This window comes from Oryctolagus cuniculus, chromosome 5 (assembly GCF_051225735.1).
Source record: "Oryctolagus cuniculus isolate XC-2025 breed Fujian yellow rabbit chromosome 5, ASM5122573v1, whole genome shotgun sequence".
Taxonomy (NCBI): Eukaryota; Metazoa; Chordata; class Mammalia; order Lagomorpha; family Leporidae; genus Oryctolagus; species Oryctolagus cuniculus.
The window spans coordinates 1,915,574-1,938,713 of NC_142871.1; the positions used below are offsets into that span (position 1 = coordinate 1,915,574).

Genomic DNA, 23,140 nt, shown 5'->3' on the forward strand with positions numbered 1-23,140 from the left:
ACTTCCAGGTGTGCTCAGTGTGGGAGGGGCCACACTTCCAGGTGTGCTCAGTGTGGGAGGGGCCACACTTCCAGATGTGCTCAGTGCGGGAGGGGCCACACTTCCAGGTGTGCTCAGTGCAGGGAGGGGCCGCACTTCCAGGTGTGCTCAGTGTGGGAGGGGCCACACTTCCAGATGTGCTCAGTGCAGGGAGGGGCCACACTCCCAGGTGTGCTCAGTGTGGGAGGGGCCGCACTTCCAGGTGTGCTCAGTGTGGGAGGGGCCACACTTCCAGGTGTGCTCAGTGTGGGAGGGGCCACACTTCCAGATGTGCTCAGTGTGGGAGGGGCCACACTTCCAGGTGTGCTCAGTGTGGGAGGGGCCACACTTCCAGGTGTGCTCAGTGTGGGAGGGGCCATACTCCCAGGTGTGCTCAGTGCGGGAGGGGCCACACTTCCAGGTGTGCTCAGTGCGGGAGGGGCCACACTTCCAGGTGTGCTCAGTGTGGGAGGGGCCGCACTTCCAGGTGTGCTCAGTGTGGGAGGGGCCACACTTCCAGATGTGCTCAGTGCAGGGAGGGGCCACACTCCCAGGTGTGCTCAGTGTGGGAGGGGCCGCACTTCCAGGTGTGCTCAGTGTGGGAGGGGCCACACTTCCAGGTGTGCTCAGTGTGGGAGGGGCCACACTTCCAGGTGTGCTCAGTGTGGGAGGGGCCACACTCCCAGGTGTGCTCAGTGCAGGGAGGGGTTGCACTCGAGTGGCCTCTGCCAACACAGCGACTCCATGTGTGTCAGGTGTGAGGAGCCATGCAAGGGGAATGCTAAAGACTGATCACTGGGCCGGCGCTGTGGCACAGCAGGTAAAGCCACTGCCGGCGACGCCAGCATCCCGATGGGTGCCAGGTCCTGTCCTGGCTGTTCCACATCTGATCTAGCTCTCTGTTGTGGTCTGGGAAAAGCAGCCGAGGATGGACCAAGTGGTTGGGCCCCTGCACCCACATGGGAGACCTGGGAGAAGCTCCTGGTTCCAGCCTGGTCCAGCACTGGCTGCTAGGACCATCTGGGGAGTGACCCAGTGGACGGAAGACCTCTGTCTCTGTCACTCCCTTTCTGTAACTCTTTCAAATCCATCCACCCATCGTCAGAAAGAAAGACCGATGACCACACAGCTGTTATGTGTAGGGGTGTAGGGTTGCACCAAATGTCCCTCACTAGGTGACCACGGGAAAACACAAAGTGCCCTGCAGTAAAGAGCCAGGGAGGGGACACGGAGCCCAGGCAGGGACCTGGAGCCCAGGGAGGGGACACGGAGCCCAGGGCAGGGACCTGGAGCCCAGGGAGGGGACACGGAGCCCAGGGCAGGGACCTGGAGCCCAGGGAGGAGACTGGAGCTCAGGGAGGAGACTGGAGCCCAGGGAGGAGACTGGAGCTCAGGGAGGAGACTGGAGCCCAGGGCAGGGACCTGGAGCCCAGGGAGGAGACTGGAGCTCAGGGAGGAGACTGGAGCTCAGGGAGGAGACTGGAGCCCAGGGCAGGGACCTGGAGCCCAGGGAGGAGACTGGAGCTCAGGGAGGAGACTGGAGCTCAGGGCAGGGACCTGGAGCCCAGGGCAGGGACCTGGAGCTCAGGGAGGAGACTGGAGCTCAGGGAGGAGACTGGAGCCCAGGGCAGGGACCTGGAGCCCAGGGAGGAGACTGGAGCTCAGGGAGGAGACTGGAGCTCAGGGCAGGGACCTGGAGCCCAGGGAGGAGACTGGAGCCATGACAGCAGGTGCACCTGGGCCAGTGCCCTCCGGGCTGTGTGTGAGGAATCAGTGGACCACAGCAGAGGCCAAGGTGAGGCCCTGGGTATTTTCCGAGCCAGGCGGGACCCCGCGTCAGTGTCCTGAGCTGGCGTGGGCACCGACGCGGCAGGCTCAGCTCCGTCACAGCGGCCAGGCCAAGAGTGTGCGAGCCGGGCGTCGGCAGGGCCCCGCTCTCGCAGCTCCCAGCAGGCCCTGCTGCCCTCCCAGCCTCTGCCGGCCCTGGCCTGCTCGGCGCCGCCGGCTCGAGGATGCTTTGCCTCTGAGCACCACCATTGTCACAGGGCCTCCCTCCTGCACCGTGTCCTCACTGCCTCTCCTTGTCCACACCTCTCCTGGCAAGGACAGCCAGGGCCGACCATCTCCTCGCTGAGCTCAGCTCAGCACCACACTGCCGGGACCCTGCCTCCCGGGATGGACACAGTGTGTGTGTGGGGGGGGGGGGCACAATTAGACTCTGCGACAGAGGATGACCCCTCCGGCTGCTGGGTGGAGACACAGAGCAAGGGCCAGGCAAGAAGGATCACGCAGCAGGAAGCCACAGCGTCCCGTCCAGGGGGCCACGGTGGCCGTGTAGGGGTTGGGCCCTGGCCAGGGCTGGGATGTGACTCAGGCAGGGCCTACAGGACACACAGGGGCAGAGCCCGAGGGGCCAGGAGAGGTCCAGAGAAGGAAGCTGCCGTCCTTGGCCTGAGACGCGGGCAGAGGCTCCCGCTGTCAGCACCGCAGCTCCCGGGCTTGGGCTGAGCACCGACCCCAGGCAGGGAGGAGGCAGGGGGCCCTGCAGGTGCTGTTGGATGGGGCGAGGCGGAGCAGGCGCCGGCACTCCCCCGTGTGCACCGCGCTCAGCTGAAACAGTTCCCAACGCACCCCGCACTCTGCGCTCCTTGGTCAGCCAGGGGAGGCTTAACTACACTCGTTTATGCAAAGCTTCCCCACACCCCGGGCTGGAAGGCAGCAACCAACCGAAAAGAAAGACAACTTCTAGGCTGCGTGTCGGGAGCTGCGTTTGTCCTGTTGGGCTGGTGGGAAACGCACACTGCTTCCCTCTCGCCTGCTGCCGCCTGCCCAGCGGCTCTGGTATTGCGGTGCGAGCCGATGCCATTGGTGTGCGATGCCGACTACACCTGCTGACAGGCTGGTGCCCAGAGGGTGCGTGGGGAGTCGTGGCCCAAGCCAGTGGCCAAGCAGGGCCCTGACACCTCCGTAGCCCCGAGGGAGGCTGCCAGCTGGGAGACCTGCGGCGGCCCGGGAGCAGGTGCACGAGCCAGATTCTGTCCAGCTGCTCCTCTTCCAGTCCAGCTCTCTGGTGTGGCCCAGGAAGGCAGTGGAGGATGGCCCAGGTCCTTGGGCCCTGCACCCGCATGGGAGACCAGGAGGAAGCACCTGGCTCCTGGCTTCGGATCAGCATAGTGCTGGCCATAGCGGCCATTTGGGGGTTGAACCAATGGAAGGAAGACCTTTCTCTCTGTCTCTTTCTCTCTGTCTAACTCTGCCTGTCCAAAAAAAAAAAAAAAAAAAAAGTTGATGAGGCCACCTTTTCACAAAACACACAGAACACAGGCTGTGGGTGTGACTCCCATAACTCTGAGTGCAGACAGGAAACACTCCTGGAAGTTGCTGCTAAAATCCTCAAGGCGTGTCCTTTATGTACAGAAGCCTCCCGCGTCCGTGGGCGCTGTGTGTCTGCGGTCGGGGCCCCTGTCCCCCGCCCCAGCGGGAGCTCCAGCTCATGCCACGTCTCAGTCCTTGACTGCGCCCGTTCACGCGGAGGTCCCCTGGGGTCGCCTGTCCTTTAAGTGCTGACAGATTGTGGACAAACAGCCTATTTGGGAAGGAGGAAGACGCGCACTCTGGGAGCTGCCGGCCGGGAGCCAAGCCCTCTGACTTCGGCCCATCGCCCGGGAAGTCCCCGGGGCTCATGGGCGCCGTCCGGGTTCAGGGGCCACGTCCGCCCAGGAAATCACCCAGCTATGGGGAGGAGGGGCCTTTCCAAGCCAGTGGAGCCCACGGTCAGGACAGAACCGGACGCGGCAGGGGCCCGGGGTGACCCAGCAGTGCATGCTGGGAGCTCCAGGCACCCGGAGGTGGCGCAGGGCTGCGGGCAGGGGCAGGCGGAGCGCCGGCGTCCTGGGTTCGTGTGGGAACACTGTGCGCTGTGCTTTCTTCCAGGTGAGGACGAGCAGCACTTACAGGGCAGTGGCACGGTGCCGGTCCCTGAGCTGGGCCCTGCGGGACGTGTCGCGGCGGCCGGGTCTGACAGACAGGCCCTCCCCTGCAGCCCACAGGGCAGCGCCTGTCCCCAGGACCCGGCTTTCGCCACCTGGGCTCGGGCTGTGTCTCTCCCCCAGGCCGGCAAGCTTTCCCTGCGGGGTCCGCTCTTGGTGGCCTGTTCTCGCCCTCCTGGGCGCTGGTTTTCCCTCCCAGGGTTTTGGGCCTGACCTCAACCTCCCGGTGTCCGTGTGTCAGCCGCACTGGCCAGCGAGCTGCGGTCAGTGTCCCCGGCCACAGGGACCCGCGCTCCACCTGCACCCCACGCCCGTCAGGGGCTCACTGCCACGGACGCCCCAGAAGACCCAGGCAACCACAGAGGAGCTCAGTCGGTGCGAACAGAACCACAGATCTGTAATGTGCCTTGCGTATCATTAGTAAGTTACACCTGGACCCCGGCAGGGCCAGTCCTGGCGTGGGGTGTGGCCTCCCAGCGCGGCCTGGACGGCTCTTCCAGTTTCTCTGGTCTGTGCGAGAATGTTGAGTGCACCCCACGGCTCCCAGAGGAGGAGCTCCCAGTCAGAGGTTCAGGCCCCAAACGCCAGCCCCGGCTGAGGTTGGGCCAGGCTGAAGCCAGGAGCCAGGACCTCGATCCGAGCCTCCGCGTGGTGGCAGGAACCCGGGGCCTTGGCACCGCGTCTGCCCCCAGCACTGGTAGGAAGCTGAGCGGGGGCAGAGCTGGGCTTGACCCAGCGTCCCGACGTGGGGTGCCGACACCCAGACTGCGTCTTCACTGCCCGGCGGCTCTTGCAGTCTGATTTTCCCACTAAGCTCAGGTTTAAGACGGGAGAGGGTGAGCGGGCAGGCATCTCAGTTTATGTCCCGGCCACGCGGCAGATACGGCTAAACAGCCAGCAGCTTCCTACCATGCTCTAGTGACATCTGTATATTTGCATCAAATTATATATATTTTGCATGTTTCCAAAGGCAGTTACAGATAGGTGGATAGGTGATAGATAGATAGAGTCTTCTATCCACAGGTTCACTTTCCACACGGCCACGGGGCCAGGCTGAAGCCAGGAGCTGCATCCACGTGGCCCCCTGGGTGCCGGGGCCCAAGCACTTGGGCCGTCTTCTGCTGCCTTCCCAGGTGCCTTAGCAGGGAGCTGGGTCTGAAGTGGAGCAGCTGGGACTTGAACTGGCGCTGTGACGGGGACGCCAGCACCGCAGGCAGCGGCTGCACCCACTGCACCTCAGCGCCAGCCGCAGCCTCTGGACATTTAGTTCAGGTTCTGTGAGCTTGGCGTGGCCTCGTGGGATAACTGAAATGACTGTCGTTGGCATCGATTGATACACATTGAAGCCGGGGGACCCACCAGCTCCACCTGAGAATAAAGTGCTCCAGACGGGAACAGCTTTAGCAGTTAGGGGCGACCTGCGGACGCTCAAGGCGTTTGCCCTTGGCTTCCTGGAGGGACGAGGGGCGATGACTCCTGCCTCTTAGTTTCCAGACCCCAGCAGCGAGTCCCCCAGGGGGTCCTGCACCAGGGCCCTGCCCCGCTCACGGCTCTCACCGCAGGGGGCAACTTCGGGAGTGCTTCCCCGGGAAATCTCTCATCCACCCCACAGGCCCGGTCAGCACTCTCTCTGCCACTGTGCAACTTCTCACGAACCCTGCAAACCCTCACGAATCACAGGACACCGGCGTTTCCAGCTTTTTAAAAACATAGTCAAGATCATTGACTATGGAGAGTTTGGTACTTGGCCTACCAGTAAGGACAGCACTTACACAGCCGCATCCTGTATCAAGTGCTACGCTCAGTCCCCACCCCAGCTTCCTGCAGGTGCAGACCCCGAGGGGCGAGGGGCAGCGGGCGATGGCTCAGGGATTGGGCCCCAGCCTCCCACACGGGAAACCTGGGTGGGGCTCCCAGCTCCTGGCTTCTGCCTGGCCCAGCCCTGGACACTGCAGGCATCTGAGAGAGGAACGAGCAGATAAGAGCATTCCCTCTCCCCCTCCCCCCTCCCCGTCTCCCCCTCCCCCTTCCCATCTCCCCCATCCCTCCCCCTCCCCCTCTCTCCTTTTCCCCCCTCCCTCTCCCCCTCCCCTCCCCCTCTTCCTCTCTCTCTCTCTTCCTCTCTCCCTCTCCCTCTCTCTCCCTCCATCTTTCCCTTTCCCTCTCCCTCTCTCTCCCTCTCCCAGCCCCTCTCCCCCTCCCCCTCTCTCCCCCTCCCCCCTCCTCCTCCTCATCCCCCTCTCTTTCTCTCCCCCTCCCCCTCTCCCTCTCCATCTCTCTCTCTCTTTCCCCCTCCCTCTGCCTCTCTCCCTCCCCCCTCCCTCCCTCCCCCTCTCCCTCTCTCCTCTCTCTCCCTCTTTCTCTCCATCTCTCTCTCCCTCTCCCGGTCCCTCCCTCCCTCCCCCTCCTCCTCCCTCTCCCTCTCCCAGTCCCTCTCCCTCTCCCAGTCCTTCTCCCCTGCCCCCTCCCTCCCCCCGCCCTCTCCCTCTCCCTCTCCCTCTGTCCCCCTCCCCTCCCTCTTTCTCTCTCCCTGGCTCTCTTGTTCTCTCTCAACCTTCAGTTGCTTTTATTTGACATGCACTTTTTGTTCTTATCACCTTTCAGGCCAATAGGAGTCGCTGCAGGGGCAAGTCTACAATGATCCTTACCCTCGGCCTTGTGAACTGTGTGACTGCAAACCCTGTCCCTGTGACCGCACGTCTGCGAGAACGAGAGAGAGAGAAGACGTGACGAGGTGGTGCCTTCTCCCGAGGCAGCCGAGCGGGGCACGCTGGTGAGGGGAGGCGGCACCACGTGAGGCTGTGCAGTGGGAGGGAAGCGTGGCTGTTACCGTGTGCAGCCTGGTCCCTGGACGCATGGGGGCAGGCGCCCCAGGCTGCAGTGTGGATCCAGCGCTGACCGGAGGCTGCGGCAGGGACTGAACCAGCCCGAGGAGCAGCCCAGCCAGCAGCCCGGCCTGCAGCAGCTCCCTCTGCGGCACCCGGCACTGCCTCTCCCTGAGCTGGGCCTGGTCTCTGGACGAGGCGGTGTCCCGTGAGGACGCAGACAAGGGCGAGCCCAGGACGTCCCGTGAGGACGGCAGGCAAGGGCGAGGCCCTGGAGCTGGGCTGAAGGCGGCTTCGCGAGGTCTGGGATGGCCCCGGGAAGACCAGGCCTCTGCCCGGGGTCACTGCAGTGGGCGTCTGGGTTTGTCTTTTCCCTTCGAAGCCAAGGCAGCCCATCATTCTGGTTCCCTCCGGGACTGCCCAGCCCTGAGCACTACCTTGTGTGCAGGGCGTATTCCAGCGCGAAGCACCCTGGCGCTGAAGGATGAGGTCTGACGCCTCCCAGAGCACACGGGCTCAGCTGACAACCAGCTCACACCACGTCGACGCGACAACGGTCGAGAAATGACTCCTCTCCTCCTGGGTCTTGGGAACTCTCCTTTTTAGTACACACATCACTGGGACGCCCGTTTGCCTCTGTGTTTTCTAAGAAACCTGCAAAACCACAAAAGGGTTGCTTGCGCCTGAGACACCTCCAGGGGACTCGCAGCCAGGGCACAAGCCCCGGCAGCACACGCAGGGTCCAGCCCCGCGTGGGACCCCTGGATTCACTGCCAGAGCTGGGGTCCCCTCCTATCTGGGCCAGCAAGGGCTCGGGGCTGAAGCCTTGGGGTCCTCGGCGGGGAGTAGTCAGACTGTTTTTGAGATGCCAGAGGAAGGGGCAAGGCGTGGTTCTGCCCAGGCAGGGGGAGAGAGAGCTCCGCGCTAATCAGCCCTCGGGGCCCCACCCGCTCCACCCCGCCCCCCATGGCGGAGCTGACTCGGAGGGTGTGGCCTGGGGGTCAGGGTTCTGCCATTTCTCCTGGGCGGGGCGCAGACCACCGGTAGGGGCCTGGCGTTGGTGGTCCCCGCTGTGTCCCGAGGTGGCAATCACGCACCTGGCTGTGCTCAGGGACCCGCTGCCCTGTGGTCCAGGATGGTGCCTCCCGTCTCGTCCTTGATCCGCACCCTCCCGCACGCGTACTTGGTCTCCTGGCGGCCGTTGGCGTACACGGTCTTCACCGAGCCGTCGGGGAAGTCCCTGCGCTTGAACTGCGCCGTGTGGATCTCCCTCTGCCCGTTGCTGAACACGATGGTCCTGTCGCCGTTCCTGCAGGGGACAGCCGGTGGGAGGACACGGCCAGGGTGGTGTGGGCGCGAGTGGGGGCTGGACACCAGCACCCAGTCCGCACTCCTCATCCAGGGTGGAGGTGAGGAGGGGACAGGTGCAGGGGCCTCAGGGCCTGGGCCGGGGGAGTGGAGGTCATGGACACAGGGGGCCCAGTGCACAGCCCCCGCTGCAGGGAAGGGAGGGGTCACTGCGGAGGACGGCCCCCGAGGGGTGGGTAACACCACCAGGAGGAAGACCCGGAGGACGGGGCCACAGTAGCCAGGACAGCAGCTGCAGAACTGGAGCAGTGGACAGAGGCGGGGGCCAGGAGGCGACACAGCCCCCCACTCAGCAGCCTCGGGACTGCAGGGGTGCAGGGCAGTCTTCCCCAGCTGCGTCCCCCTGCCACGCTGCATTCTGGGGTGAGGACGGCCTCCCCCTCTGCACCCCCCAGCAACACTGTCTACATCAGTTGGCGGAAATCCCCGAACTCCAAACCCGAAGCAGAGAAGCTCCTGCCCGCGGTTCTGACCTCCTCACGGTCACGGTGGTGCCGTCGGGGTACAAGGTCTCCTGCTGGCCGTCCCTAAGCCGCTTCACCGTCCCATCTGGAAACAGGATCTCCCTGGAGCCGTCGGGGTGCAGCGTCTCTGCAGAGCGCGGGAGAGCAGCCGTCACAGCCCTGTGCACCCCGGAGCGAGCAGAGGGCTCCCTTCTCAAGGACGCACTAGGGCAGGGCCGCCGGCGGGAGAGCGAGGGCCAGGCCAGCCGGAGCCTCAGGTGAACGGCGAGTAACCTCCACGCAGCCGCGTCCCGGATACTGCACGGGGCACCTGCGCCTCGGGATGCGGCCGCAGACCAGGTCCAAGACCGAGCAGCAGTGAAAACCCTAAACACCTTTGAACACTTGGTGCCCGAAGGCTGCTCTCCCGGCCTCACTCTGTCCCTTCACCTCCCACAGCCTGTGCCCGGGGCCCAGGCTCCCTCATTAGCCCCACAGCACTGGCCTGCCCACCGTGACCTCTGACCCTTGACCTTCCCATCTACTCGGCGCTTTCTCTTGCAGCATGGGGCTGCACCACGAACTCAGAAGAACCGTGATTCAGAGATGCCCAGCCCTGCACAGAGGTGGGCCCTGGGCTCCGCCGCCCAACCACGCAGCACACGCAGCACACGCAGCACACGCAGCCCAGACCAAGCTCCGTGGAGGTGTTTGTGAAAACACAGAAGAGCTCCCGATGCAAACCTAAACGACTGCTTTCTATTTGTTCTTTTTGTTTTTTTTTCTTTTGTTTTTTTTTTCTTTTATTTTTTTTTCTTTGAAAGGGTTAGAGAGAGAGAGAGGGACACAGAGCTATGGGGGTGGACACCCACACCACACCCCACACACAGAGCTATGGGGTAGACACCCACACCACACCCCACACACAGAGCTATGGGGTGGACGCCCCTCACTACGCCCTAAACACAGAGCTATGGGGTGGATGCCCCTCACTACGCCCTAAACACAGAGCTATGGGGGTGGATGCCCCTCACTACGCCCTAAACACAGAGCTATGGGGGTGGACACCCACACCACACCCCACACACAGAGCTATGGGGGTGGACACCCACACCACACCCCACACACAGAGCTATGGGGGTGGACACCCACACCACACCCTACACACAGAGCTGTGTGGGTAGACACCCACACCACACCCCACACACAGAGCTGTGGGGGTGGACACCCACACTACACCCTACACACAGAGCTGTGTGGGTAGACACCCACACCACGCCCCACACACACAGCTATGGGGGTGGACGCCCCACACCACGCCCTAAACACAGAGCTATGGGAGTGGACACCCCATACCACACCCCACACACAGAGCTATGGGGGTGGACGCCCCATACCACACCCCACACACAGAGCTATGGGGGTGGACGCCCACACCACACCCCACACACAGAGCTGTGGGGGTGGACACCCACACCACACCCTACACACAGAGCTGTGTGGGTAGACACCCACACCATGCCCCACACACACAGCTATGGGGGTGGACACCCACACCTCGCCCCAGGATGGCCCCAGGCACAGCCGGGCAGGTCCCACACTATGAAAAAGTGTGGGACCTGCCCACGGGAAGCTGTTGTGGGTAGCGAGTATGTGGGAAACCCTCTGTCTCTCTACCTTTCAGTTAAGGTGAGAGTAATGAACAATCACACACTTCCAGCACCGCACAGGTGGTGACAGGCGGACGGCACGGATGCCCGCGGCACCTGGGGGCGCTAGGACCCCAGGCCTTGTCTCTGGGGTGTGGCGCTCGGCCGCTGGGCTCGCTCTGCTCACCCGGGCAGCCCCACCCTGGGAGGGCCACGAGCCTTCCCTAGAGAAACAGCATTCATCAAATTTGAAAGAACTGGAACAAGGAAGCGCCCTTGGTTTGTTAGCTCGCTCTGTTCAACCACGACGGCTTCCTGTTTCCGACAGCTTTGATCCCGCTACAGCCCCGGTGGGGGTAAGCCTTGTCGTTCACCCAGTTTCTGCTTCTCTGGAAGACCGAGGGCAGTGCCAACCCACGTTCATCGGGAAGGGCGGCGTCACGGTGACGCCCTGACAGACAGAGCACTCTGTGACGTAAAGACGAGCGGGCAAACAAGGCGCCTTCCCGGGAGCCGGGCACCAGCCTGCGCACTGGGCGAGGAGCCAGGTCCCTGTCCCTGGCCACCTGGTGGCTGTGGCCCAGAACCCTGGACAGCTGAGCCCTCCCTGAGGCAGCTCGAGGCCATGTCAGGGCCTGAGGGTTGCTGGGGGAGGTGCGGGAGAAGTGCCCAACACCCACAGATCAGCCCCAGGCGGGTCCACTTCAGACTCACGCCCAGCAGGAAGCTACATTGTATCCCATGCAAAGATCTCTATTGAAACATTCCTGCTGCTGCAAACCAGGCAGAGAACCACACACACACACACATGTATACGCACACACGCACACATGCACACTAATCCAGAGAGTACTATGGTTTCACAAGGCAAGCAGAGGGCTGCCCAGACCACGTGAGAAGCGAGGGTCAGGGATAGAGAGGTTCAGAGACACGAGGACAGGCCACTCCAGGACGGGCCACGAAAAAGCCCCCACAGCGTGGTGGGGTTGTCAGGCCTCCCTGGCGTTGCAGCTGAGAAACCTTCTTATTGAAAACGCTAAACCTCAGGGCTGGCTCTGTGGTGCAGCGGGTTAAGCTGCCGTTTGCAATGCCAGCATCCCATAATCCCAGGCGGACGCCAGTTCAAGTCCCGGCTGCTCCACATCCTATCCAGCCCCCTGCTAAAGGCCTGGGAAAGCAGCAGAGGATGGTCCAAGTGTTTGGGCCCCTGCAACCACGTGGAAGACCTGGAGGAAGCTCCTGGCTCCCGGCTCCTGGCTCCCGGCTCCTGGCTCCTGGCTCCTGGCTCCTGGCTTCAGCCTGACCCAGCCCCAGCTGTTGTGGCCATTTGAGGAGTGAGCCAGATTGAAAATCTCTGTCTGTCTCTCCCTCTCTCTATCACTCTGCTTTCAAATAAATAAATCTTTAAAGACAAGGGCAAGCCCAGCCCCTGCAGCATGCGGGCAGGAACTGGCTCGGGAGTGGGCGTGGCAGCAAGGATGGCCTCCAGGGACCACCTGAGACCCCCCAGAGACTGACTGAGACCACCAGTGACCACCTAAGACCCCCAGAGACCACCCGAGACCCCCTGAGACCGCCTGAGACCACCAGTGACCCCCAAGACCCCCAGAGACTTCCCAAGATCCCCAGAGACTGCCCAAGACCCCCAGAGACCGCCCAAGACCCCCAGAGACCACCTGAGGCCCCAAGAGACGACCCAAGACTCCCAGAGACCGCCCGAGACCACCCAAGACCCCAGAGACCACCCAAGACCCCCAGAGACAGCCTGAGACCCCCAGAGACCGCCTTCTCGGGTGTTACTGGCATCAGCACCACACCCAACCTTAAAGAGGAAGGCCTGGAAATTCAGGTGAGACACCAACCCCGTAGCCAGTTCTGCCAGCAGAGTGCCACGTGGGCACACACCCTGCCGCTCGGTGTAGATCCAGAGAGGACACAGACACAGGCAAGAATCTATCCCAGACCCCACCAGACACTGACACAGAGCCTGGGAGGGGAGTGCTCCAGGGAGCCCGCGTGAGTGGGGCCGGAACTCTGGGCCTGGCCAGCCCTTCTGCAAGCCCCACAGAGCGTCAGAGACCCAGGCCCAGCCCAGGGGAGGCCGCGGGGCTTCACACACCCAGCACCGTGCGGGCACTGCTGCAGCCAGCGGCGTTCTGCCGCGGGCTCGGGGAAGGCACCCGCCCCACTGCTGCAGCCACGACAGGGACCCGCGCCCGGACCGACCAGGGATACGGTGCTGCCACACGCTGAGCACGCCGTGCCTGGGAGCCGTGGAATCCTCAGCACCGGCCCCCGACTCCTTCTCTGACTCACACGCCTGGGCTGCGAGGTCCGCCTGGCCGGGTCCCTGGTGAGCCCAGGTGGCCTAAGCAAAGAGCGTGTCCCTGGACTCCCTCCCCCACCCAGGAGACCCCGCCCAGCAATGCCACTTCCCAGGTCTGCAAGTGAGAAATCTGGCCTCAAGTCCTTTTAAAAAAAATTTAATTTAGGGGCCAGCACTGTGCCATAGGTTAAGCCTCTGCCTGCAGCACCGGCATCCCATATGGGACCAGTTCGTGACCCGGCTGCTCCACTTCCGATCCAGCTCTCTGCTGTGGCCTGGGAACGCAGTGGAAGATGGCCCAAGTGCTTGGGCCCCTGCACCTGCGTGGGAGACCCGGTGGAAGCTCCTGGCCCAGCTCCCACTGTTGCAGGCGTTTGGGAGTGAACCAGCAGATGGAAGACACCTCTCCCCGACACCTTCTCCTTCTCTCTCTGTATCTCTGCCTTTCAAATAAATAAATACATCTTTTTTAAAAAAAATTTTACATTTATGGTTGCACTTCTTAAAAGAGAAAAGGGAGGGGCAGTGCTGGCATTCCATATGGGCGCCGGTTCAAATCCCTGTTGCTCCACTTCCCATCCAGCTCTCTGCTGTGGCCTGGGAAAGCAGTGGAAGATGGCCCAAGTCCTTGGGCCCCTGCACCCTCATGGGAGACCTGGCAGAAGCTCCTGGCTCCTGGTTTCAGATTGGCTCAGCTCTGTACATTGCGGCCATTAGGGGAGTGAACCAGTGGATGGAAGACCTCTCTCTCTCTCTTTCTCTCTCTGCCTCTCCTTCTCTCTCAGTGTAACTCTTTCAATAAAATAAATAAATTTTAAAAAATTCTGCCGTGTGGGCGGGGCTCCCCTCTGGTGGCTGACAGCACTGACCACTGAGCCGCCCCTCGCTGGGGCACTGCGGGGCCGGGGAGGAGCTCTGGGCAGGAGCATGAGGACACTCGCATGATGGGCGTGTCGGCTCTGGCCAGGAGGAGAAACCCGCAAGGCCAGGCGTCTCCGTCTCCCGGCGGTGCCTGCTCCAGAGAGCAAGGGCTTCAGGAAAGCCCGTGCTACTTGGTGAAAACTAGCGGCCTGTGACACCTGCCACGCCACGCCACGCCACATGGAAACCCGTGCCCAGGGATGAGGCTGGAGGCATCGGAAGCCATAGCCCCGTGGTGAGTTCGTGAGAGTCAGGAGCAAAGCACAGTTGTTTTTCACTGAGCAGGTTAAGCCCTGAGCCCCCTGGGGAGGGTGCCCAGCAGGTTCCGTGCCCGCTGAGCCCGCGTTCTAGCAGGTTCCGTGCCCGCTGAGCCCACGTTCTAGCAGGTTCCGTGCCCGCTGAACCCCACGTTCTAGCAGGTTCCGTGCCCGCTGAACCCCACGTTCTAGCAGGTTCCGTGCCCGCTGAGCCCATGTTCTAGCAGGTTCCGTGCCCGCTGAGCCCGCGTTCTAGCAGGTTTCGTGCCCGCTGAACCCACGTTCTAGCAGGTTCCGTGCCCGCTGAGCCCGCGTTCTAGCAGGTTCCGTGCCCGCTGAACCCCACGTTCTAGCAGGTTCCGTGCCCGCTGAACCCACGTTCTAACAGGTTCCGTGCCCGCTGAGCCCGCGTTCTAGCAGGTTCCGTGCCCGCTGAACCCCACGTTCTAGCAGGTTCCGTGCCCGCTGAACCCACGTTCTAACAGGTTCCGTGCCCGCTGAGCCCACGTTCTAGCAGGTTCCGTGCCTGCTGAGCCCGCGTTCTGCACGCCCCACCGAGGACACTCACCTCTCTGCTTGTTGGGGAACTGCAGCACCTCCAGCCCGCTGGGGTAGGTCGTGTGTGTCGTCCCCGCCTCCGCGTAGTAATAGACCTGTCAGCACCAGAGGAGCTGCTAGCCGGGGTTAAATCCAGGAAGGACTTCCTGCAGGGGTGACAGCCCCCGCCCCCAGCCTCGTCCCTGGGCGCCCTCAGCAGCGGGGTCGGGGAGCCCAGAAGCTGAGATGAGGATGTGGAGTGGCCCTGGCCTCCCCGGGCAGCCAAACCTGCAGGCTGCAGAACCTAGAGCGTGCGGGGCCTGCATCCGACCTGGGGGGTGCGAGCCGAAGCCCCAGAGCGAGAACCAGGCGCAGCTGGAGACAGCCCAGAAAGCACCAGCCCGTCCTCAGACCCCCAGAACCGGGCCTCCCGGAGTGTCACTCGTCAGAAGTTTCCAAGAGTTGTGACGCCTTCTGGTTTCCAGGAAGGTGGTAAAAGGAGGAGTGGAAGGGGGATACGGGGGGCAGCGGTGAGGGGAGGGGGCTACAGAGGGGACAGGGGTGTGTGGGGGAATACAGAGGGGACAGGGGTGTGGGGGGAATACAGAGGGGACAGGGGTGTGGGGAGGGGGCTATAGAGAGGACAGGGGTGTGGGGAGGAGGCTACAGAGGGGACAGGGGTGTGGGGAGGGGGGAATACAAAGGGGACAGGGGTGTGGGGAGAATACAGAAGGGACAGGGGTGTGGGGAGGGGGGAATACAAAGGGGACAGGGGTGTGGGGAGAATACAGAAGGGACAGGGGTGTGGGGAGGGGGCTACAGAGGGGACAGGGGTGTGGGGAGGGGGATACAGAGGGGACAGGGGTGTGGGGAGGGGGATACAGAGGGGACAGGGGTGTGGGGAGGGAGCTACAGAGGGGACAGGGGTGTGGGGAGGGGGCTACAGAGGGGACAGGGGTGTGGGGAGGGGGCTACAGAGGGGACAGGGGTGTGGGGAGGGGGATACAGAGGGGACAGGGGTGTGGGGAGGGGGATACAGAGGGGACAGGGGTGTGGGGAGGGGAATACAGAGGGGACAGGGGTGTGGGGAGGGGGCTAAGAGGGGACAGGGGTGTGGGGAGGGAGCTACAGAGGGGACAGGGGTGTGGGGAGGGGGATACAGAGGGGACAGGGGTGTGGGGAGGGAGCTACAGAGGGGACAGGGGTGTGGGGAGGGAGCTACAGAGGGGACAGGGGTGTGGGGAGGGGGCTACAGAGGGGACAGGGGTGTGGGGGGAATACAGAGGGGACAGGGGTGTGGGGAGGGGGCTAAGAGGGGACAGGGGTGTGGGGAGGGGGCTACAGAGGGGACAGGGGTGTGGGGGGAATACAGAGGGGACAGGGGTGTGGGGAGGGGGCTACAGAGGGGACAGGGGTGTGGGGAGGGGGATACAGAGGGGACAGGGGTGTGGGGAGGGGGATACAGAGGGGACAGGGGTGTGGGAAGGGGGCTAAGAGGGGACAGGGGTGTGGGGAGGGGGCTAAGAGGGGACAAGGGTGTGGGGAGGAGGGGCTTATCCCAATAAGGCTGGGTATTGGGAAAGCTGAGAACTGGGATTTCAGGAGGTTCTGCCCCGTTGCTGAAGGAATCACATTACAGGGATAATTTCTGCAGAAGCCAGATGAGAGTCATCTCCCACGCGGGCGATGACTGCCCAGGCTGGCCGTGTCCACTGGGGCCGGCTGTCCTCCAGGGCCCAGCGAGAGCCTAGTGGGACCCCCAGGGACTTCTGCGCAGACTGCACACAAGGGCAGGACAGGGAGAGGTCCCAGGCCGCACTCTGCATGTCTTAGGTTTGCCTCGCGCTCCACGTCCCCAAGCCCAGCTACGCCACGACTCCTTGCCACTGGGGCCCAAAGCTAATGGCTGAGGTGGGCTCGGAGCTCATCCCCGCGTCGCACACCCCTGCACTGGGCTGAGATGGAGAGGGTCAGGGGCGAGCAAGTGGCAGTGCCGCCTGCTGGGGCCACGCTCCTGGGAGGTCAGGACGCTGTCGCTGGGGCCCAGGAGGGCGGCTCCATCACAGCACATCAGCCAGCCAGGGGGCGTGGTGGAGTGCGTGCGGCCCGGTGCGCCGGCCGGGCCTCCGTCCCCAGAACCCTGCCCTCACCACCAGGACTTCCGGACAAGCTGGGTGTTCCATGTCCCCAGTGATCGGGACCAGGGCCGCCCTGTCCCCCGGCTGCAGAGCCATGCCTCCCGTGTGGAACCCCGGACACAGCCCAGAACCAGGATGTCCCACGCTGACCTCGAGCTCCCACGGCCTGCTGCCTTCCGCCACACCAGGCACGGCCGCACGGGCACAGCTGATGCTGAGTACTAACCCACACCCGGCAACCCACGCCCGATGCGGTCCTCCTCACAGCCCTGGCTGATTCCCTGGTGCCAGGGCACACACCGCCGCCCACGACCCCACCCCCAGCTCCACCTAAGCTGCCTGCGGGGCTGGCGCCCCCTGTGGGGGCTGGTCAGCCTGTCTGGAGGGGAGGGCGGGAGGGCAGCAGTTTGACAAGCAGTTCATCTTCCGATTAGCCACCACGTCTCATGCAGGCTGAGGTTTGGACCACGGCTGTAGCCACACGCAGGCTGGGGGGGGGGGCTCACAGGACACAGCAGTCGAGGTTGCCCCTTCCCCCTCCCCAGTCCTGGAACTCCCAGGGCGGGAAGGAGAGGGTGAGCATGGCTTTCCCCGGCCAGCCATCGGGCTGCTGCCTGCGGTACCCACCACCTTCCGGTCCGGCTTGATGGTCTTCACATCTCCGTTAAAAAACCTGATGACGGTGGTCCGCCCATCGGCGCTGGTCTCCTTCTGGGTCCCGTCAGGGAAGGTGACGACTGTCCGGCCATCGCCCAGCGTCTGCTCCACCTGGGGGCAAACACGTGTCCGGTGAGAGCCCCCTCCGCGCGCTCTCGTCCCCTCCGCATCCCCCACTCAGCATCCCCAGTGCCAGCTGCCTGCACAGCGTGGAGGGCGTGGCTTGTGCTACTGCCCGAGGAGAACAACACAGTCCTCCATGCTGGCCTGGTGTGAATGGTGAGGCCGCGTCACGATTCCCCCACGAACACCTGTGTGTCCTAAAACACATCTGCCAGCCGTCTCCATAACCTCTGGTCCCTGAACTCGGTAAACTTGGGGCCCCCAGGAATTGTGGGAATCTCTACGTTTTTTTCCCTTTCTGTCCATCCCCGGGGTCCACAGCCCGCTCTGCCTGTCCCACGGGGCACTGATCCCAGTGGACGTAGCCGAGGACTGCACGTGCCAGGCAAACCGAAAACATCACCGTGGAAAATCAGCCCCAGGAGGGAGACCGGGATCCTCACGTGTTCCTGGGAGACGCCGGTGGCAGAGTGTGCCTCTGCTGATTGTACCTGGCTGCTCCTCTCACCCCTACACGGCTCAGAACCCAGCAGTCCTTCAACTGGAGGGAAAGGCACTGCCAGCCACCAGCAGACGCAGTGCAGTGTGCCCCCTGCTGGCCAGCAAGCAGGTGTCCTGACTGAGGGCTGAGCCAGGGCCACTCCTTCCCCACCCTCCCAAGCCAACCAGGCTGTGTGCTCAGCTGGACCCTGGAGGATGAATTCCTAACCAAGCATAAAAACTCCATTACAGGGGCCAGCGCCGTGGCATAGCGGGTAAAGCCACTGCCTGCAGTGCCGCCATCCCATTTGAGCACTGGTTCTAGTCTCGGCTGCTCCACTTCCGATCCAGCTCTCTGCCGTGGCCTGGGAAAGCAGTGGAGGATGGCCCAAGTCCGTGGGCCCCTGTACCCACGTGGGAGACCCAGAAGAAGCTCCTGGCTCCTGGCTTCGGATCGGCACAGCTCCGGCTGTTGTGGCCATCTGGGGAGTGAACCAGCGGATAGAAGACCTCTCTCTCTCTCTCTCTCTCTCTCTCTCTCTCTGCCTCTGCCTCTTTCAAATAAATAATCTTAAAAAAAAACACTCCATCAGGTTTAAAGAGCCCATTACCGCTCAGAAATGGAAAACCACAGAAAATTGTTTAAATGTTCCACGTACGAAAATCATGAAACCAAGCATGATTTCTGGAGTTTATATCAGAAACAGAATGTCGGCACCGCGTGGTGAGAGGCCGAGCGTCGGGGACGCCTCGTGGCACCAAGGCCGACGCACACATTACAGCGTTTTGTATGGGGAGCCTGAGCATCCGAGGTGGGGGGGGCTACTTGGAGATTGGTAAAGTCACAGTGGGGCGTGCAGAGCGGCTGACTTAGGGGCCGGTGCCGTGGCGGTGTGGGTTATGTCTCTGCCTGCCACACCGGCATCCCATATGGGCTCTGGCGGCTCCACTTCTGAACCAGCTCCCTGCTGATGCACCTGGGAAAGCAGCAGAAAATGGCCCGGGGGGACTTGGGCCCCTGCGCCCACATGCAAGGGCCGGATCCGGTTACTGGCTCCTGGCTTCAGCGACTGTGGCCATCCGGGCAGTGAAGCAGCAGATGGAAGACCTCTCTCTCTTCCCCCTCTCTTCCTCTTCTCTGCAACTCTGCCTTTCAAGTAAATAAAAAATAAATTGATGACCAACTAAAAACCAGCCTGCTCAGGTTTCTTGGATTCCGAGTCACCTGCAGGGGCTTTGGCAGGGCCGGGCCGGATGATTCCGTGGGCCTCACGTGCCCCGGAGCCGTGACCGACAGGCTACGGTACCTGGGGTACCGCAGGTGCAGGCGGGAGGAAGGCCTGGCCTGCCCACATTGCTGGGGCTTCCTGAGATTGAGTGACTCACTGCACACAGAGAAGCGCCCGTGAGCCCGCCCGCCGAGATGCCAGGATAAGGTATCTGAAATCTGTGGCTTTCCTTCCCGGCAGGCCCGCCTTCAACCACACGAAAGACAGATTGAAGCCCGCTCCGGCCGCTTCTGTGAGCAGCTGCTCTGGTTCTCCCCGATGCACCGCACAGATCCACGCGGCAGAGCGTGGAGGCGCCCTGGCTCCAGGCCAGCCCAAGAGGCTCAGAGGAATGAGTGTCGCGTTGCATAAGCTCCGGCGGGAGCATGACGTGGCCCAGCTCACGTGGCTCGGTCCCCAGTGTCACATGCTAATGATGCTAACAGGAAGGGGCCTCAGGACGAGGCGGGTGTGGGGCTGGGGTCCCTGGGCACTGGGCGGAGGTGGGGCAGCCCTGGGACTGCGTCCTGCCGGCTTCGTAAGAGACCACGTGGGCAGAGACAGAGGCACGCTCACTCCCTGTCTTTTTTTTTTTTTTTTTTAATTTGACAGAGTTAGACAGTGAGAGAGACAGAGAGAGAGGTCTTCCTTCCATTGGTTCACCCCCAAATGGCCGCCACGGCCGGCGCTGCGCCGATCCAGGTGCTTCTCCCATTCGGGTGCAGGGGCCCGAGGACCTGGGCCATCCTCCACTGCACTCCCGGGCCACAGCAGAGAGCTGGCCTGGAAGAGGAGCCACCGGGACTAGAGCCCGGCGCCCACCTGAGATGCCGGTGCCGCAGGCGGAGGATTAACCACGTGAGCCACGGCGCCGGCTCCCCTCCCTGTCTTACACGCTAGCTGCCTGGGGCGTCTCGCAACAGCCAGGAAAACCCAGTGAGCGCGGGGGAGGGGCTGGACAGCCCGTGTTCCCCTCAGGAGTGAGCTCTCCACGGAGCCCACAGAACCTGCAGCCCACGCCGCTCCCAGCCCACCCGAGCCCACGAGAGCCACCAGCCCCTGCATGGCTCCTTTGGGGGCAGGGTTACACACGGAGCATGAGAGGTATCGGCGGCAAGAACAGGTGAATTTTCCTCTTGAAACATGTGTTGCTGGGTTCACCGAACGCTTGCAGGCGGCAGCCCCGGGGACAGGGGCGTGGAGCCCACGGGCCGTCCCTCGGGCACGCTGCCACCCCGCAGCCCCTACCTTGTCATGCGGGTGTTGTGTTCCCTGTGCATCCCCTTTGCCGCTGGTAGCGCCCGTGTGGTGCTCGGCTACCTGGGAAGACGCTCCCTTTCCAGGAAGATCCTGCGGAAGGGGCATGATTGGGTCTCGCGCAGTCGTCGGGGCACAGCTGGCGACGCCGGGGAACGCGCGCTGTCCCGGCACGCGGCGGTGCGTGAGGGCGCCGCCAACGCTCGGGGGGGGGGGAACTTCAGGACAAGTGGGTGCAAAAAGTCCGAGATCCCTGAGAGGGGTCTTCAAGCAGGCGTGGACCACGCACACGATGAAGAAACCGGGCAGGGACCCCAAGGTCGGGCGCAGAGCAAACGCGCCCTTCAGCTGCCTTTTCCACACACTCGGGAGCACCCAGAAATACGGTTCAGCCTTGAGTGTGGCCACCCCAGGACCTCACCTGTGTGTGGGATCCCGGCCAGCTCCCCGGGCGCCAGCGCCAGGCTCCGACTCGCTGACCGCCCGCCGGGCGGCTCTAAGGCGAACCCCGCACCCCGAGCCCAGAACAAAGCGAAGTCCAAAGACCGCTGCCGCTGGTGCTCCAGGTCGGGCGAGCTGGAACCCAGCTCGAGGGAGAGCGGAGGTCGGGCGGGCCGGGTTCTGACTCCCCCTGCCCTGAGAAAGCTGCCTCGTCGGCCGCGTTGCCAATCGGCCCTGGAAGGCGGCAGGCGACGGCTTCTAGGGCCTGGGAGTCGCTTCCCACTCGCCTTTGGTTCCATTCATTGTGGAGAGTTACGCCCAAGAACCCAGCTTTGGTCTGGACAACTCTTAAGTCTACAGGCAGCCAGCCCACAGGAGCCACGGGAGACCACGCGTCTGGGTGTGGGACAGACTGAGCCCGGGCGGAGCCGCCTCTGTGCTGTAGCATGGAAAGGCTGTGGACACCACAGACCCCCACCCGCACGCTGACCGCCCGGCATGGGCACCCCAGGCAGGGGGCTCAACCCCACTCACCTGTGGCTCGGCAGGGTCTGGGACAGAGCAGGTGCGCCCGTCGGGGTGGACGCAGGCGGGAAGCCGGCCCCTGGGACCCACAGTGGCAGCTGGTGGTGGCCCTGAAAGAACAGATGGACTGCAGGGGACAGCGCCCACGTGGCTGGACAACGCCTGACCCAGCATGCTCCCCACAGCCCACTGTGTTTTCCATGAGCTTGTTCTGCACACGTCTGGGCGGCTGCAGGCTCACACGAGAGCAGGACTCGATGAGCAGGTGCGATGCCTGTGCCTGGGCGTGGCAGGGGAAGTGCCCTGGAGTCGGCGTTGGGTGGACATGGGGACAGAGCCTCGGTCCAGGCGACTCGCAGGCTGAGAGGCGGAGGAGCCCGGGGAAGGCCTCTGCTGGCTCCACCAGGAAGGGGGCTCCCGTTCTGCACACACGGGGACACTGAGGCCTCGTCTGGGGGCTGAGTTGAGGTGGGGGTGGCAGCAGGAGGGCAAGGTGGCCAGGCCAGCGTGGGCAGGCGGCGAGGGCAGACAGAGGACAGGGCAAGGTCCAGGGCAGCCCTGGGTTCCAGGCATGGGGCTGGGTGGGTGTGCACCACGCAGCAGGGCGGGTGGGCTGCCCAGCACCAGCTCCCCAGGCCCCGGCCGCAGACCCCTCCTCCTCAGGCCGTGTGCACCGCATGGTGACCCCCGCTGCCCTGCACCTGCTCACCAGGCCGGCCTCCCGCGGGCCCCTCCTCCTCGGGCGCAGCCTCCCCAGGAGCTGGCGCTGCCCATGTCCTGCCGCGCTGTGTCTGCAGACTGCGGGAGCCCTCAGGGGCAGCCTGGAGCAAGGACAGTCAGGGCCCCCGGTCACTCCCAGGCCAGGCCCCCACCCCGCAAGGCCTCGCTCGGCCGTCAGGTTCTCAGTCACGTGCTGAGACTGTGAGACACACACCAAGTACAGAACAGGGCAGAGCAGGCTGTTTGTAATTCTATCTAATTAGTTTACTTTTTCAGTTGTTAAAAAGAAATTTGGGCCGGTGCCGCAGCTCACTAGGCTAATCCTCCACCTGCGGTGCCAGCACCCCGGCACCCTGGTTGGGGCGCTGATTCTGTCCCGGCTGCCCCTCTTCCAGGCCAGCTCTCTGCTGTGGCCCGGGAGTGCAGTGGAGGATGGCCCAAGTGCTTGGGCCCTGCACCCCATGGGAGACCAGGAGAAGCACCTGGCTCCTGGCTTCGGATCAGTGCAGCACCAGCCGTGGTGGCCTTTTGTGGGGTGAACCAACAGAAGGAAGACCTTTCTCTCTGTCCCTCTCTCTCTTACTGTCTAACTGTCTGTCAAAAAAAATAATAATAAAGAAAAAGAAATTCGAGCTTTTAATCTACAGAAACAATGAGATTAAATACATTACAAGGTCTATTCTGAACGACAAATTGCACATTCTTGTTGGACCGGAGTAAAATTTTACCTAAATCTGAATTTCAGGTACGCGTACGGGTCACCTGGTCAGCCTCACGTGCATCCAGCCTCCCTTCAAAGGCAGCCGGTCTTGCGTCCGGAGCGTCTGAGGCCACAGCTTTCCCTCTCCCTCGCCGCGGTGCAGTCTCTGAGCGGACTCTGTCCGTCTTCACACTTCCTGGCTGAAAATACGCGAGGGGGCATTTGTGCAGTTATGTCAGTCATACACCATGCTGCCTCCAGGCTAAACCATTGAGAACCTGCTTCTGCCTACAGACGGGCATGACAGGGACACTGCTTTTAAAGATCTGTGCTTATTCGAAGGTCAGAATTAGAGAGGGAGGGAGAGAGGTCTTCCATCCACTGGTTCACTCCCCAGATGGCTGCAACGGCCGGGGCTGGGCTGGGCTGAAGCCAGGAGCCAGGAGCTTTTTCCAGGTCTCCCACGTGGGTGCAGGGGCCCAAGGACTTGGGTCGTCT

At 63.1% G+C, this 23,140-nt stretch overlaps 2 protein-coding genes across 3 annotated transcripts in view; one reads left to right on the plus strand and one right to left on the minus strand.

Moving 5' to 3' along the window:
• Positions 1-7,449, plus strand: part of UNC93A (unc-93 homolog A) — a 31,556-nt gene extending 24,107 nt beyond the window's left edge. Inside the window, exons 9-10 of one of the 2 annotated variants that reach the window (XR_016233529.1) lie at positions 6,612-6,780; positions 7,281-7,448. Coding sequence is in view for 1 of the 2 variants with exons in the window: in XM_089332456.1 (XP_089188582.1) it covers positions 6,612-6,619 (8 nt within the window). In the remaining variant the exon portion in view is untranslated. Of the gene's footprint in view, positions 1-6,611 lie in introns of both variants that reach the window. The other variant, XM_089332456.1, reaches the window with a different exon arrangement.
• Positions 7,353-21,396, minus strand: LOC103347430 (centrosomal P4.1-associated protein). The gene is made up of 7 exons (XM_051854176.3): positions 21,232-21,396; positions 20,248-20,349; positions 17,099-17,239; positions 14,365-14,449; positions 8,674-8,791; positions 7,930-8,141; positions 7,353-7,486 (listed from the first exon to the last, which is right to left on the minus strand). Exons 1-6 carry the CDS (start codon positions 21,394-21,396, stop codon positions 7,940-7,942), a joined length of 813 nt encoding a protein of 270 aa, XP_051710136.2. The 3' UTR covers positions 7,353-7,486; positions 7,930-7,939.
• Between the last annotated feature and the right edge of the window lie 1,744 nt (positions 21,397-23,140).

What these genes read in the sequence shown, in the direction of transcription:
- LOC103347430 (XM_051854176.3), bottom strand. Translation starts at nt 21,396, where the DNA reads ATGCTGGGTCAGGCGTTGTCCAGCCACGTGGGCGCTGTCCCCTGCAGT. An exon ending in TCAAGCCGGACCGGAAGGTG is followed by an intron (nt 14,450 to 17,098) that starts GTGGGTACCGCA and finishes TGGTGCTGACAG; the next exon opens with GTCTATTACTACGCGGAGGC. An exon ending in ACCACCGTGACCGTGAGGAG is followed by an intron (nt 8,142 to 8,673) that starts GTCAGAACCGCG and finishes TGTCCCCTGCAG; the next exon opens with GAACGGCGACAGGACCATCG.